Raw genomic sequence first — 17,786 nt, forward strand, 5'->3', positions numbered from 1 at the left:
AGTAACAATGTTCATCAAAGTGTTGCGTGTTACAGTGTAGGTTAGTTTATTAGGACAAGTGCATGACATTAAGGTTAGTCGGGGTTAGATTTTTTTTTTTTTTTTTGTTTTTTATCATTTCAGATAATGGTTGAAGAAGTGAGTCTTTAGTCGACGGCGAAAGATTGGACGGGATTCGGCTGTCCTAACTGGGATGGGTAGTTCATTCCACCATTGTGGGGCAAGGACTGAGAATAGGCGGCTTCTCTTTGATGACCCTCCGGGAGCTTGGATAGGAGTAGATCTGAGGCGGCCAGAAGACGCAGAGCGTAGGGGTCTTGAGGGTGTGTAGTTAGAGACCATTGACCGGAGGTAGGCGGGAGCGGTTCCCTTTGCCGCACGGTATGCTAGGTCGAGGGCCTTGAAGCGGATACGTGCAGCAATGGGGAGCCAGTGCAGGTCCCTAAGAAGTGGGGTGACATGGGCTGACTTCGGTAGGTTTGAGATCAGGCGGGCCGCTGCATTTTGAATGAGTTGAAGAGGCTTGGTGGCAGTGGCCGGGAGGCCAGCTAGCAGTGCGTTGCAGTAGTCGAGGCGGGAGATGACTGTTGATTGGACGAGGAGTTGGGTGGCTTCTTTTGTCAGGAAGGGGCGTATCCTTCTGACGTTGCTCAGGAGGAATCTGCAGGTTCTGGTTGTCGCTGCGATGTGAGCAGAGAAGTTCAAGGACAACACCAAGGTTCTTGGCGGTCGGCGACGCGGTCACAGCTGCATTCTCGACTGTGATGGAGAGGTCGGTCAGGGGGGAGGATTTGGCCGGCAGGTGGAGCAATTCTGTTTTGCTTAGGTTCAGTTTGAGGTGGTTGGTCGTCATCCAGGCGGAGATGTCGGACAGACAGGCCGAGATCCGCTCAGAGACGTGGATATCTGAGGGAGGGAAGGAGAGGATGAGTTGAGTATCATCGGCATAACAATGATATGAGAAGCCATGAGATGTGATAATGTTACCCAGTGATTTAGTGTAGAGGGAGAAGAGAAGGGGTCCTAGGACCGAGCCCTGGGGGACACCCGTCCGGAGGGGGCGGGTGGCCGACAGAGTCCCTCTCCATGACACTTGGTAGGAGCGGTCATTGAGGTATGATGTCAGCCATGTCAGCGCAGATCCAGCCACTCCCATTCCTGCGAGGGCCGCGAGGAGGATCTGATGGTTGACTGTGTCGAAGGCTGCAGATAGATCTAGGAGAATCAGGACAGAGGAGAGGCCTTTCGCTTTTGCTAAGTGAAGTGCCTCTGTGACCGCAATGAGGGCCGTTTCTGTGGAGTGGCCAGTCCGGAAGCCAGACTCATTGGGGTCTAGGAGGTCATTCTGTAAGAGATAAGCAGTAAGTTGGTTGGATACAGCACGTTCAAGTGTTTTAGAAAGGAAGGAGAGAAGAGAGACAGGGCGATAGTTGGCTATGACGGTGGGGTTCAGGGTTGGTTTTTTTATGAGGGGCGTGACTCTGGCTTGTTTTAGGGAGGTGGGGACCACCCCCGAGTTGAGTGAGGAGTTGATGGTTGCAGTTAGGAATGGGAGGATGTCCGGTGCTATGGTCTGGAGGAGTGGGGAGGGTAGCTGGTCCAGCTGGCATGTAGTCGGACGGTTCGACGTTACCAGTGTCAGGGTCTCGGCTTCTGTAATGGGAGAGAAAGATGACAGAGTGAAGGATGAGGTTCTCGATTCAGCGTTTGGAATGGGTGGGGGTTGGGAGAAGGAGCTGCGGATGTTCTCCACTTTTTCCTCAAAGAAGATCGCAAAGTCTTCGGCAGAAAAAGATGAGGGAGGAGGAGGTGGGGGGGGAGTGAGGAGGGAGGACATGGTAGCATGCAGTTTGCGCATGCAGTTTGCGAAGATTCTTGGCAGAGGCCTCGATCCTATGGTGAAAGAAAGAAGCTTTGGCATTAGTAATGGTTTTGGAGAATGTTAACAAGAGGTTGTGATATGTGTCGATGTCAGCAGTGAGGCGTGACTTTCTATACTTCCTCTCAGCCGCTCTCAGGACCTGTCTTTGTTCTCTCACTGCATCCGTCAGCCATGGACTGGGTGGGGAACGGCGGGCAGGTTTCTCAACGAGGGGACAGAGCTTGTCGAAGGAGGTTGCAAGGGCTGAGAGGAGGGTGGAGGTTGCCATCTCTGTGGGGAGAGCAGAGAAGGTGTCACTCAAAGGTAGAGCGGATATTATGTCAGAGGAGAGGGTGGAGGGGGATAGGGAGGGCAGGTTGCGTCTGAGTGAGACGGTTTGAGTTGGGGTGAAGACTTTTCAGTTAAGCATGAGAGTTAGTGAGAAGGATATGAAGGAATGGTCAGATACATGTAGGGGAGTTACCGTGGTGTTAATGATGCTGGAGTTACGGGAAAATATGAGATCCAAGGAGTTGCCTGCTTTGTGGGTGGGAGGCATGGCAGTGGGAGTCAGGTCAAATTGTTGTAGGAGGGAGACCACTGGGACCGACTGAGATGAGTCAGGCAGGTTGAAGTCGCCCAATAGAAGGAGCGGGGTACCATCTTCCGGTAAGGAGCTTAGAAGCATGTCCAGCTCATCTGTGAAGTGATCGAGGGGACCTGGAGGGCGATAGAGTGTAACAATGGTGAGATTGAAAGGATTAGAGACAGATACTGCATGATATTCGAGGGAGGAGAGTGACAGTTCTGGGAGTTGCGTTAGGTTTGTAGCCCATGAAGGAGATGTCATGAGGCCAGTGCCTCCACCCCGTCTGGAGGGTCGAGGTGTGTGAGTGAAGTTATAGTTTGTAGATAATGCTGCAGGTGTTGACGAGTTATTGGGGGTTATCCAGGTCTCAGTTAGAGCCAGGAGCTGCAGATTTAGACTATGGGCGTAGGCAGTAATGAAGTCAGCTTTCTTGACTGCTGATTGACAATTCCATAAGCCTCCCTGTACTGTGACAGGTGTATTAGTGGCTGTAGGAGGGTAGGAGAGATTAGCCGGGTTGCTAGCAAACTGGCGTGGATGGGTTGATTCTGTTCTTGAGGAGCAGATTATGGATATAGGTATGAGGCACATTGTGGTGTCAAGAGTGGTAGGAGGAGGTTGAAGGGGGTAGGGAGGAAGCGAGATAGTAGGGAAATAGCAGAGTGGGACGGGAATATGGGATTATGGTGTACTTAGCACTGGGTGGATCGGTGGATCCCTCTGCGGTGAACTCCAGGAAAACTCCTCCTCTTTGTCCCTCTTCGTTTCTCGACGCTTCGCTGACGCTATGCCAGCAAGTCTTTAAATCACTATCATTACTGATGAGTGACACCTGCAGCAAAAGGCCACACCTCCAGTTTCTGTCAGCTGGGTGAAACTAATTACAAACAATTTCCACAACACAATTTAGTCACACACTTCAAAATGATGTACACAGTATTCAGTTAAAAGATCCTACCCTCTCTGCTGTTGTCCTCGGAATGAATCCAACAGAGAAAAAGCTGGTATTTAAGCAGAAAAACTGTCACAAGTGCCCACTTAACTACATGCACAAAGGCCACACCTCCAGTTTCTGTCAGCTGGGTGAAACTAATTACAAACAATTTCCACAACACAATTTAGTCACACACTTCAAAATGATGTACACATTATTCAGTTAAAAGATCCTACCCTCTCTGCTGTTGTCCTCAGAATGAATCCAACAGAGAAAAAGCTGGTATTTAAGCAGTACAACTTCCAAGACTGTCACGCTTCCTCCGGTCCTGGTCCTGTGGGACCAGGACCCAGACATTCACAACTCCCCATCAATAACCCTCATAACATAACATTGCCAACCGGTGGGCTGATGCAGATCTGGCATCAGCTCACACACCAACTTATTATTATTACTGCCAGTTATGTTTATTATGTTTATTGTCTGTATTGTCGTTGTTGTCTCCACTTTGTTAGTCTTGTGTTCCCCTGTCTGTGGTTTGTAAATATGTTTTAGTCTGGTTGTTTATTTGTTATTGTTTTCCCAGTGTGCTCTATGTTCTGTTGTTTCTGTCTACCACACCTGTGTCCTGTTTGTAATTACCCTCTGTGTCTATCAGTGTCTTGTCAATTAGTCTGTGTATATTAGTGTTGTCTGTCCTGCCCTCCTGTGCGGGATCATTGTTCAATGTTACCTATGTTTGTCAGTTCTGTATTGTTCCTGTCTTGTTAAGTTTTCATCACCACGTCGACTTCTGTCTCATCCATCATCGTTGCTTACTCTGCCACCTGGGTTCATCACCATGCCGAAGAAGCATAATCGTAACAGAATGATCCCGCCGCCTAACCTGAACCCGGCAGAGAGGAGAGACGGAGCGAGCTTCGCGCTCGGGATCCTGGGCGCTTCTGTCCTGCGTGCCGACCAGGCGACCGCTCGGGATCTGGCACCATGGGACGCAGTGGCTGGGCCAGCGGCGCCGATGACATCGGGTGCTTGCGCCGCGGCCACTCCTGTGCCGGATCCCTGGGTGGGGAGTCGCCTGGTCCGCAGGGGAGCGTCGGGGAAGGGGCACGGATCCCGACGCTACAGCCCCAGGGGAGGGGGTTCCCAGGACCGCAGGTCTTCCTCGCCGGCCTGGTCGAGGTCTCCTCAGCCCTGGGAGGTTCCAGAGGACGAGCCACCACCATGGCAGACCTGGAGGACGACACCGGATTCCGCTGCCGGAGGGACCCCGGTTGGGGGTCCTGCACCGCGTCCTGCCGCCAGGGAGCCTCCGGTTCGGGGTTCGGCGGTGGGTCTCGCCACCGTGGAGACCCCAGCCCCAGGTCCTACTCCGGAGCCGTTACCCCTACCCTCCATCCTTCCCTGTTCCAGTCTTCCTCGTCAGCCCCCTCCTCCCGATCCAGTTCCCGCGAGCCCCGTCCCTCGAACCCCCCTCCTCCCCCCTCACCTTTTCGCTGATGCGGCTTCCGTCCCCCCCACCCTCCCCGTTCCCGGGGGGCCTGCTGGGTCGCCTGGGAGTCGACCTTCGAGGGCGGGGTACTGTCACGCTTCCTCCGGTCCGCGTGTACCACTTCCGCAACGGATTTGATTTCCGGGGTTGGCCTGATTGGCCACTAAGCCCACGTGACCCTACGCTGGCACGCCCCCGTTACCCCGCTTACGCCTGAGAGTCACACACCAGCTAGCGGCAGCCAACCCAGAGAGCCTTGCTACTACTAGCCGAGTGATGAATGAAGCTCTATCTGTTTCACCTAACAGCACTATTGCTCCGTGATCATAGCCATCCATCTCTAAAGCTAACCACTATTTGTAAAAGCCACAACCACGTTACCATATGTAATAATGTAAATCATTGTGTCGTTGTACATAGATTTGAGGAGGGCTTTAATTGAGAAAATTCAAATTCTAAATCTGGATTTGTCTGAGAGTTGTATGTTGAGTTGTTTTTTTGTGGAGGACATACAGTTTTGCAGTATTTTTGGAGAAAGCATGGCACTTGAGACAAAACACACTATATCCTATAATTGTATATGAATTCCTCTTGTTTCTTTGTTTACATACATTGCTTACAGCTTGTGTTATATTACGTTTTATTGTATTTTCTTTTTTTGTGGCCATCTTGGTCTATATGTCATAATTTGTCAAGTAATTTGTCAAGTATACTATTATATACTTATTGTTTATGTGTCTTGTAAGCCCATATGGGCTGGGCATACACCTGTATGTAAGACACGCAAATAAAAAACCATCAAATCAATCAAATCAAATCACTGAGGTCCATAAATGTCCCTAGATACCAAGAACATGCAAATAACCCTGTAGAAGTGGAGCAATATTCCATTTAATTAGTTCAAGTTCTTTAATAGTTGTCATACAGAAGTACAGAATACTTTCATACAAAATGCTTCTTACTGTTACGCTCCAGAGACTGTGCTAGACAAGATAGTATCAAATAACATAATAACATAATATAGCATGAATTTAGAAGAAGAAAATGAGGTCACAGTGTTCGGTATAGACATATGTACAATGTTCTGAGTTACCATATAATATACAATACACAATACTATGCAGTGTACTAATGTACAGTACTATCTAGTGCAAAGCAGAAATGGGATGAGGTACAATTTTAGGTACAATTTACAGTAAGGTGTACGAGTTGTAGTGCAATCCTTCATCCATAAATATAAAGTGTGGGGAGTGGGTGCTACAGTGTGTTTGTTTAAAGTGGGTGTGTGCTATAAAGTGTGTGGAGTGGGTGCTACAGTGTGTTTGTTTAAAGTGAGTGTGTGCGTGTGGATGTGTGTGCTATGTGCGTTTGGTGGTTGTTGTTGTGTAGTGTTCATTCATTGTTCGTTTAGCAGCCTGATGGCCTGGGGATAGAAGCTACTTCTGAGTCTTTCTGTGCTCGCCTTGAGACTCCGGTATCGCTTGCCTGACCGCAGCAGTTCAAAGAGGCAGTTGTTCGGGTGACTGGAGTCTTTAATGATTCTCTTAGCCTTGCCCTTGCAACGCTTGTAGTAAATGTTCTGGAGGGTGGGGAGCCCCCCTCCAATTGTGCGTTCGGCTGCACGTGTCACTCTTTGTAGTCTGCTTCGGTCTTTTGCAGTGCTATTCCCAAACCAGGAGGTGATGTTGCCGGTCAAGATGCTCTCTATTGTACATGAGTAGAAGTTCTTAAGGATCTTCTGGCTGACTTGGAACTTCCTTAGGCGCCTGAGGAAGTAGAGGCGTTGTCGTGCCTTCTTCACCACACTGTTAATGTGTGTGGTCCATGTCAAGTCCTCGGATATGTAGGCTCCGAGGTACTTGAAGCTGTTGACTCTCTCAACCGGTGCCCCGTCGATGCTGAGGGGGCTGTAGTCCTTGACCCCCGACCTCCTGAAGTCCACAATCATCTCCTTTGTTTTGCTGACGTTCAGGGAGAGGCTGTTTTCCTGGCACCATCCCGCCAGGACCTTGACCTCTTCCAGGTAGGCCCTCTCGTCGTTGGCAGAGATCAGGCCCACCACCACTGTGTCGTCAGCAAATTTGACGATTGTATTGCTACTCTGCTGAGCCACACAGTCGTGTGTGTACAGGGAGTAGAGGAGGGGACTCAGAACACAGCCCTGGGGGGCCCCTATGTTGAGGGTGATGGATGAGGAGGTGCAGTTGCCTGCTCTCACCACCTGGGGTCTGCCAGTCAGGAAGTCCAAGACCCACTGGCAGAGGTCATAGCCCAAGCCCAGGTCCCTGAGCTTGGCTATGAGTATGGAGGGGACTATGGTATTGAATGCCGAGCTGTAGTCGATGAATAGCATTCTCACATAGTTCCCCTGCCTCTTGTCCAGGTGTGATGCTGCTGTGTGCAGCACATGGGATATGGCGTCCTCCGTGGACCTGTTGAGGCGGTATGCAAATTGCAGGGGGTCCATGTTGATGGGGAGGGAGGAGCAGATGTAGGTGTAGGTATGTATTTTAGGCGGATTTTCAGAAAATAGGGCTCGGGCTTAACCTCGATTCATGTCTGACTGATAAACAAGTAAAAAAATATGTAAATATGTTGTTAGAATGGTACAAATATTCATCTTGTGACATTCTTTATAGCATTAACACATTTATTGACCCAGAAAATGTATAGTTTGACACCAAAATTGATCTTCTATGTTCAACATTCTAACAACAAACCCTAACCCAACATTCAAATTTTTGGCAGTTGTTAGAATGTTCGACACATTTGTACCACATGCACAAACCTGCTTGATTATTGCTTGAAATAGCATGCAAGTTGGACAAAGTGGGTATGTCTGGAAAGAAGAGGCTTGTGGGTACCTATAAAACCACTCCGAAATATTCATATGAACGGCCAAGGGACCTTTTGGAAGATGAGCATGGCAGTTTTATCTTGGTGAAAATTTAACATAATTTTGAATAATTGCCTATTAAAATCCCCTTCCCAACAGTTGGGCTTAATGGAAATGGTACCAATGGAAAGCTTAGCTTCTCTAGTTTACAGGGATACCAATACCTTTGTGTTCGCTCAAATATTGAGCGCACTAGGACCAAGATATTTATTAATTGGCAGAACCTTGATTTTACATGGCGGCCATCTTGAAATTCATCATGATGACGTGGCCCCTACCCCAAAATGAAAGCTATGATGATGGGGAACATGTGGGAAAATGTGGTGCTTTTATCCGGCGCGTCCACATCCTTCTCAAATCTGGCGCTAAGCTGCCTGACTAAAAGGTGTGTAAAAGAAAAAAAAATTAAGTATTGAGTCCTGACCCCTTCCACAATACAGCCTGAACGACCATCGGTCCTGCAGACCCTAAATCCCCCCACAACCTTTATATTCAATTTGGATGGCCACATGGACAACACAAAGGGGGGGACAATATGTGTAACGTGAACCAGGCTTTAAGACCCTATAGCGACGGAATGGACAGAAGGGACAGCCCTAACGGTGACACTGATGGATGGGGTGAGGACAGAGAGATAGAGCAATGACAGCTGGAGAAGGATGAACACACACTGGGGCCGGGTCTTATCTGTGGTGGGTCTCTGTGATGCGCCGCTAAGCAGCCCTAGCCGAGCAGTTCATTTCTCATTATCTTAATGAGATCAAGGCCACGGAGCAAGCGGTACCAAGCGGCTGGGCAGGAAGCGCACTGACACCTCAGATGAGACACACACGGAGTGAGAGAGGGAGGGAGACGGAAGACGTGTGTGGACATGAGAGATGGGAGAGAAGAAGACACAGAGGGATAGAAGGTAATACATACAAAGAAAAAGAAAGCTGAGGGAGGCTGATATTACAGGAAACAGGAGGGTGATTTGAAATGTGGCGATTCTGAAGGCCCCTGTGCATCGCTGGGACTGAGGAGTGATAACTCCTGGTTACCACTGACGTTCTTAATATCTGCGTTCACGAGATAAGACACAATTACCATCTTTCCACTGAAACACTACCCGCTTGTTCTACACACATTGGAACAGGCGTGCAATGAAAAAAGGAACACTAACACACATGATAGACACAGAGTCAGTGGGACACTAACACACCTCCCATCCCCCTGTTCTGACCCAAATCATGTTTGTTGCTTTTAGCTATTTCGTATTCCATTTTGTTAACCTGACGTGATTGTATCTGTCTGGACAACAGCTACAGTATCACTGCTGCCAACAGCCTATGAAATGATACATTTGTAATGCTAACAGATGTAAAGAGCAACATGTACCCTGCAAGTACCCACATCAGATGTATGGATGAAGTAGTGTGATGCGATCAATGGTAATCATAGCATTTTAAAGGGGAACTATTTTACTATTTCTTTCACTATTTGGGCACTTTTACACAATTCCTGTGAGTCTATGGAACACCTCTGTAATATATATATTTTTTTTATTCATTGTTTTGTATTTCTAATCAAGTCCTCAAAAACAGCATTTTTCTACCTCAAGATCTCAAGCTGTTTTGAGCCTGGGCTCCTAAACCACTGCGCTATACGGCCCCGCCTGAACATTAACATGCAGCGGTGTCTCTCTGACATCACATATAGGGCACATTTTCAAATGACTCAGTTCAGTGAGGGTGAATATTGTGAGAGGAGAATTGGAAGAATGCGCCAATATGAGAATTTTGAGACATAGATCATATTAATATAAGTTCACATAGCTAGGAAACAATGCTAAACACTCAAAAAGGCCATTTATAAGATAGTTCCCCTTTAACTTCTAAGAATCTGCTTACTTTCAACTTGAGAATTCCATGAGATTCAACACAACGTTTATGTTACGAGGTTGAGTCACACGTTGTGGAAGTAAACAACTCAGGGGTTGACATGGGACCAATACCTGGTCCAAATAGAGTGCTGGTCACACTAGATGGTTTTGTTATGGTGTATACACCTGAATATAAAGACACTGGTTAAGAAACTAGATGGTGTTGTTAAGGTGCATCTGAAGACACTGGTTAAGAAACTAGATGGTTTTGTTATGGTTCAACATAGCCACATGTACTGCAGTGGGTGAGACACCCGTCGGAGAAGAATAACTTTACACCCCCATTTTGATCGCTCATCATTCTTTAGCGATCTGTGTGAAGGAAACTTGGGAGGAGAGTAAGGATGAAAACAGGAGGAGGGAGGGGGAGTGTTCAGCACGGATGGATGCATGGAGGGAGGGATGATGGGAATATGGACAGAAACATCTGGAAAAGAGGAAATGAGACAGACAGAGAGACAGGTGGTGCGGTCGTAGAGACAGGTTTGATAGATTAGACACAGAAGGAACTCGACTCAGGTCATATCCCACATCATGGGAGATTGTTATGATGTGTGTGTGTGTGTGCGTGTGCGTGTGTGTGTGTGTGTGTGTGTGTGTGTGTGTGTGTGTGTGTGTGTGTGTGTGTGTGTGTGTGTGTGTGTGTGTGCGTGCGTGCGTGCGTGCGTGCGTGCGTGCGTGCGTGCGTGCGTGCGTGCGTGCGTGCGTGCGTGCGTGCGTGTGTGTGTGTGTGTGTGTGTGTGTGTGTGTGTGTGTGTGTGTGTGTGTGTGTCAGCCATCCACACTCATGCTATGCTAAGCCACAGTGCATTGTGCAACACATCCACGTGACAATGTTTTGCGTTAAAGTGATGCTTCTGTTAAGAAATGGATGGCAGGGGAAATCACAGCCGTTTAAGGCAGCCGGGTGAAGAATAAGAGCAGCAGCGAGAACAGAAGAGCAGGCAGAGGCCCCTAATGTGTTGTAGACTCTGTGTCAATGTGTGTGTCGAAGTGATACACAGAGAAACAAATTCCTAATTACAACTGTGGTACAGTATGCCGACAGCTCTGGGCCCGCATTTATCGCACTTCTAAGAGGAGGTGTACTGATCTATATGCATGTTCCTTCCTTCCTGCTTAATAAGCTGGATTCTGCGTACCATACTGCCATACGTTTTGTAACGGGTGCAGGCTCTCGCACCCACCACTGCACTCTGTATCAGTCCTTAGGATGGTCCTCTCTGTACCAAAGAAGACAATCACACATGTTGATTTTTATCCTTAAGTCATTGCTAGGTAAGCTGCCCTTATATATCTTCAGACTTCTGTCCTTTTATACTTGCTTTTTTAATACCAGACGAGCAGCAAATAGGATGCTTTTAAATGTTCCTTTGATGCAGTCAGAACTTGGTAAAGCTGCATTCTCCCACTATGCTCCATTTTTATGGAATACGCTGCAAGTAAAACTTTGTCTAGAGGCACTTCCTACTGTAAATGTTTTTAAAAGTATGCTACGATTAGCCCTTCACGAAACATGTAACTGTTTTACCTGATGCTATTGTTGATGTGATTATGCTCCTTGCCACTGCACAAATGACCTTCTGTATTTATATTTGAATTATATGTTTTTTGTTTAATGCCCTGTTTTATGTTGAAACTTGTTGTGTGCCGTGTTGGTCAGGACTCCCTGGAAGAAGAGATCTTGTATCTCAATGGGACATTCCTGGATACAAATAAATTAAAAAAAAAACAAAAAAAAGGCTGCTCAGGTCACATTGCCATAATACACCTCACTGTGACTTCTCAGATCAGCACTCCTACTGAGAGATGCTTGATACTGTACATACAGGCCATGTATCCACATTCAAATGCTTAGCTTCCACAGTGTGTTGCTGCATTGAAGATATTCACAGCTCCAGTGGCGGTTGGAATGCCCCACGGGCCCCGAGGCGAGATTGACAGCTCGGGCCCCCCCCCCCCCCGATATTTATTGTATTATTAAAAAAATAATAAAAAAAAAAAAATCCAACATGAAACAAAACATATCACAATACAATAATAATACGTCAAATGTATATACTCTCTTTTCTGGACTCTTTTCGTATCACAAACAGTACTGTATTTGCAAATCTGGTATGTCATGTATAGATGTAGCACTACTGTCTATCTGTATGTCATTATGTTATAATGAATTGAAAATGGGGGACCCTGATGTAAACAAGACGAAAGTGTTTCTCTGGTCTGCATCCCCTTAACAATTGTATGTATTGAGCTGTACTGTATTGTACCCATTCTGCAATCTGTTAAATAAAGTTTTCATTCATTCACCATGACATGTTTAGGTATTTGGCCAGATCCAGCTTGTCTGTGATGAGAGTGTTTTCTGTCTTTATGATTGACTATCATCATTAGATATTTCAGTTTCGTTATTACAGTAGCTGGCTAACAGTACGTTAGTTGACTAATACCAGAGTCAGAATTGGGTAATATGCCGACTACTGGCAGTGATGCGACCTATGTTACCACATAACTTTTGTCATCTCTGGTACTATGCAGTGCACTATGCAAAACGGCAAAGAGATAGGTAACGTTCGTTAAGTGCCAAATTACCATCATCATGATACACCCTCACATAATTCACAAAGTGTTCACGTGCGCCACCCATGTGGTAACCTAGAAATACCATAGATTGTGGCTAGGTGGTAACGTATATGTTTTCTATGATCACTATGAATTGAAAATGGGGGACCCTGATGTAAACAAGACAAACGTCTTTCTCTGGTCTGCATCCCCTTAACGAGCCGTACTGTATTGTACCCATTCTGCAATCTGTTAAATAAAGTTTTCATTCATTCATTCATTCATTCACATTACGTTAGTTAGCATCCAAGCTAGCGTGATAACGTTAGTAGTACTAGTTAGCTTACCTGCAATAATGTTGTCATCGTCCTGGACAGATAAGACTTGTTAAATCATAATATATCCACACTTTGTGCTGGTAAATGTCCCCTTTAGCTGCTCGGCGTCTTCGGATTTTAATACACCATGGTAGCGGTGGTGATGTGGGGGACCCTGATGTAAACAAGACGAAAGTCTTTCTTTGGTCTGCATCCCCTTAACAATTGTATGTATTGAGCTGTACTGTACTGTACCCATTCTGCAATCTGTTAATAAAGTTTTCATTCATTCATTCATTCATGTTTCAGGTGACTTATTATGTTGAACATAGCTTGCGATATTTTTCTCTGATGTCGCGTTCACGTTACGTGGGAAGAAGCGGAAGAACCAGAGGACATCTCGTTGCTACAACTAGGAAGCCTTCACGCATTGACTCGATCAAAACGCCCACATCCATACTTCCGCAATTCGTGACGCGAAGTGGGAGATATCGGGGTCTATAAAAAATCCCATATGTCCTAGTAGGAATTACAACTAGGAGGCTGACGTGAATGGTTTTTCCCAGTCGGAAGCTGATTCTTCCGATTCTTCCCACGTAACGTGAACGCGACATCAGAGAAAAATATCACCTCCGCGCTGCTTGTGAGATTTACGTGGCTACGTCACAGCCAAGGAAAGGGAGCGCTGGATTTGTGCAAAACGCCCTGTTCCTAAACCACACGCTATCAGTCGTACTCGTACCACAGTACTGGCAAAACGGGAGGAGCCTAGAATCAAAACAAACGCACCAGTCCCAGTTGCCGTTACCACCAGTTGTGTTCGATCCAGTCCCACACGCGAACGGCAACTCCATTCAGTCCCGGGCCTGGGCCCGGGGCCGGAGGGGGGGCCCGGGGCCCGGGCCCCCCCTCCCGCCAGACGGTGGGCGGGCCCTAAGGCAGCTGCCTCCCCAGCCGCGCCTATAGCTCCGCCCCTGCACAGCTCCCATTCTCAACCTTTCCATACAGTACATCTCCTCTAGTAAGCATTCGGTTTCTTTTTAAAATAGGAGGCGACGTGGTGCATGTGGAAGCATAGCTGTGGACTGTGAGTGTGTGTCTGGATGAAAGGGGTTCACTCACAGCTCTGGCACTGATCCTCCTTGGGGCCCCAGCAGCGACCATTGCAGGAGCGGTGGCACTTCTGGCCTGTGGGGCGACATGAGTGAAAGCAAGAGAGAAAATAAGTCAGATCTGTTCAGCAAACGTCAATAACAACACTGTGGTTAAAGAGAGACACTGGCGACTGGAAGGTCACTAGTTTGATTCCCACTATCGACAGGAAGGGGGGGGGGGGGTATCCCAGCTGTGTGTCTGTTACATGAAGGGTGGATGATACTGGCCAAACTGCTCCGGGTGAGCTAGACTACGGCTGATTCCAGGGTTTGACCTCTCTAACAACTACACCGACTGTATCTGAATGGTGTTGTGTGTGGGAGGTGTACAGTATGCGTATGGATGCGTTGTCATGGGGAGTGGGGATGTGAGGCGGATGCAAGCCATTCTGAAGAAGGTGTGTTCACACCGAAACGTCATGATTACAGGCTGCCAATAAATTTGGAAAAACCTGGAGTGCGTGCCTGGACATTGTTTCCCTATTTTTATGTATGATATCAGAGGTTACAGCACCCAGTGTCAAGTCTAGTGAGGTGAGCACGTTCTACAGCTTTTTTTTTTACTTTTTTCAGATGTGAGGCGGAGACAACACTTTTTGAATCCTCAGTGTTCTTAAAACCATGGAATATTTAAATCCGGTAATCAAATCTGTGGATTCAACATTGTGTATTGTAAATACATATAAAATGTGTTGAAGTGTACAAAAACACAACTTTCTTCCTGTGTGTATATTAACATTATTTTCCTTAAGAATCATAGGGTAAGATATAAGGTTTGTTTGTGTGTTTTTATATGTGTTGCTCATTTCATGTATATTCTATTCAACTAAAACTGAATCAAACCATAAACAACGTGGCCTGTTGGGACGTTAGATCCTAAAGTTATTATTATTAGTGCTGTCAGGCGATTAAAAAAATTAATCTAATTAATTACAGGATTTGTAATTAATTAATCTAATTAATCGCATTTTAATCGCATAACCATTTTATGCCTGATATTCTATATTCTATAATCATATTTCAAATTGCATGTGTCCGGATGGCAGAATTCAGTACTGTATCTACAAAACCTTCTGTTTAATCATCTTCCATCTATTAATTTGCTTAGATTTTTCAGGTCTGGTCAATTTGAGCATAGTGTTATTCACAGTCAAAGATAAAAAAGTTTTTTATTGATATTCTCATTTGGTTCATTACAATTTACTCAAGCCTAGTAACAGACACAGTATTTCGGACACTGGGAATACATTCCCTGAGATCCATAGATGTCCCTAGAATCAGATACCAAGAACATGCAAATGGACCATATAAAAAAAAGTCTGTAATGTGTATTCTACGTTCTTATGGAATGAATGAGATAAAAAAAGAAATATATATATAAAAAAAAAAAAAAAAAAAAAATTTTTTTGTAATAAATTTTGAGTTAATTTTCATAACGCGATAATTTGCTGTGTAATTAATTAATCTAATTAACTCGATAAACTGACAGCCCTAATTATTATTATTATTATTATTATTATTATTATTATTATTATTATTATTATTATTATTATTATTATTATTATTATTATTATTATTATTATTATTATTATTATTATTATTATTATTATTATTATTATTATTATTATTATTATTATTATTATTATTATTATAGTAAAACACAGCACAGCAACCAAACAGAGCTGCATTAGGTCTGTTTCTTTTTTGGAGGGTTTAATCGACTGGCTGATAATTGTGGAGAGGGCCTGGATGAGGGATGAGTGCAGGAGTGCCGTCCTTTGACCACCTTCCTCTCCAGCTGAGAGCTGTTAGAGTGGAGGCTGACACTGTGGCCCATCGCTCCCACACACGCCTATCAATCTCTTGGCCTCTCTCTCCACCTCCCTCCTCCCTCCCCCTCTCCATCTCTCTTGTCCTCCATAGCTGCTGTGGTAAATTCATCGCTTCCCTCTCTCGGTCGCTCTGTCTGTCTCTCTCTCTCTCTCTCTCTCTCTCTCTCTCTCTCTCTCTCTCTCTCTCTCTCTCTCTCTCTCTCTCTCTCTCTCTCTCCTCTCTCTCTCTCTCTCTCTATCTCTATCTCTCTCTCTTTCCCTCTGTCTCCCTCTCTCCCTCTCGCTCCCCACAAGTCAGTTGTCTTGATAGCAAATGCGTTGATTAAACCCGGCAGAGTGGCAGACAGCTGTGAGTGTAGGAAAGGCGGGGGTGCTGTAATGTAAATGTCAGCTGAGGACAATACCCATCCTGTCTGTCAAGTCTCACTCGCTTTTTATCTCCCCAACCCCGGGGGCCTCCGAGCCATGGGCGCGTCCGGGCCGACGTGTCTTCATTTCGCCTCTCCGGGACCTCGCTGTCTCCACTTCTAAACTCCCCGACCTCAAGTCAAACGTGGGCCCATCCTTCACTCCCGACTGCGCCGCAATCTTTTACTGCTTTCTTTAAAAAACGCCACCAAAGGTTAAACTGTTGTAAGACACCGAAATACACGCCTATCGCCTAAATTGATCGGATGCGTTTTTGAAAATTCCTCTCCAAAAGGTGCGATGAGGCGCGTAGCCGCGACGACGGAAAATAAAAATGCACGATATCAAGAGCAACGACAAGAATAGATGTTTTTTAGGATTACACATTTGGAGACCCTTGATCTTTTTGGCAGAGGTGTGTGTCTGTGTCTGTGAAGGGGGGGGGGGGGGGGGTTGCAGTTGGTGGCGGGTGGTGGGGGGATCATCAACAGGGGGGTGGTGGGGGGATCATCAACAGGGGGTGGTGGGGGGATCATCAACAGGGGGGTTGTGGGGGGGGGGGGTCGACGGGGGGTTGTAGTGTGTTGCTTGTTGTATAGAGTGCAGAGCAGTGTGAATCCCAGGGCACGGCTTCAGTCCTCAAGTTATATAATGAAGCAAGAAAAGAAAATAATGGTGTAGGCACTAAATAAAATATCTGAGACACAAGGAGAGAGTGACAGAGGAAGAAAGAGAGAGAGGGAGAGATAGAAAGACCCCCCCCCCCCCTACACACTCTCACTCTCCCAGATTAAGCCTGGCGCTCTGTTTTTGTCACTTAATAAATCCCTTCTTAATCATAGGCATTCCTTTAACATGTCTTTTAGTTGATTAGAGCAGGGCATTAGTCTAGAGGGCCCGGCGTCCCTGTATTGTTACAGTAAGCACTGTGACAGATTCAGGTCAAGGGCCGATTGTGTTTTGATTGTGGTTCCACTGCTCACACTTGGCCACTTGTCAAGAGGGTGCCACATTAGTATATTAGCTGCATTCGGGCAAATCCTCAAAACATGATGCGCTATTAACATGATGAGAGGGGAAATAAATAGAGTGACCCTGATTCGGTCTATGATATATGGCCTATACGCTTCTGTTTTGGTAATGTTGGTTTGTGTTATAGCTGGTGCTTGCCTTTGTTTTGAGGTTGCGTGGCTTCGAATTTATTTTAGTTGAGGAGAGTGAAGCCTGGGCCATAATCTACTGTAAACACACAGCACCCCTATTATAAAGTCATACAGTCATATAGTCTGTTGTTTGCCTGTAGTTATGTCTGTAGCGGAGGACCTGCTAGCATTGCACCATGGGGTGCGGCACGGTGGTGTAGTGGTTAACACTGTCGCCTCACAGCTAGAAGGTCCTGGGTTCAATTCCCACTTGGGGACCAGGTTGCCGTGTTGCCAGTTACCCAGGTGGGGTATCTCTTTCTGTGTGGAGTTTGCATGTTCTCCCGTGCTCGCAAAAGTTTCCCCTCCTGATAAGATAAACCCAATGGAAAAACATGCACAACAGATCGCTAATGCTGTCGCGTCCCTGGCGAAGACTGACAGTAGCACTTGGATTGGACCCCGGTCACGGCCCCACGCTGCAGCCCTTCTCTGCTCCCGGCTGCCTTGGGGGGAAGACCGACGGGATGGGAAGTGCAGAGAACATTTCATCAGCAACTCAGTGTGTGTGTGTGTGTGTGTGTGTGTGTGTGTGTGTGCGTTCCTATGGGTCGCCCATCGCATGTGTGTGTGTGTGTGTGTGTGTGTGTGTGTGTGTGTGTGTGTGTGTGTGTGTGT

At 46.5% G+C, this 17,786-nt stretch overlaps 1 protein-coding gene across 1 annotated transcript in view; it reads right to left on the reverse strand.

The window, feature by feature from the left end:
• Nucleotides 1-17,786, reverse strand: part of erbb4b (erb-b2 receptor tyrosine kinase 4b) — a gene marked incomplete at both ends in the record, with an annotated part of 1,077,000 nt that overhangs the window by 172,379 nt on the left and 886,835 nt on the right. Inside the window, one exon of the mRNA XM_084311407.1 lies at nucleotides 13,695-13,760. Coding sequence (XP_084167533.1) covers nucleotides 13,695-13,760 — 66 coding nt within the window. The remainder of the gene's footprint in view (nucleotides 1-13,694; nucleotides 13,761-17,786) is intronic.

Source organism: Notolepis coatsorum (assembly GCF_963971535.1).
Source record: "Notolepis coatsorum genome assembly, chromosome: 3".
Taxonomy (NCBI): Eukaryota; Metazoa; Chordata; class Actinopteri; order Aulopiformes; family Paralepididae; genus Notolepis; species Notolepis coatsorum.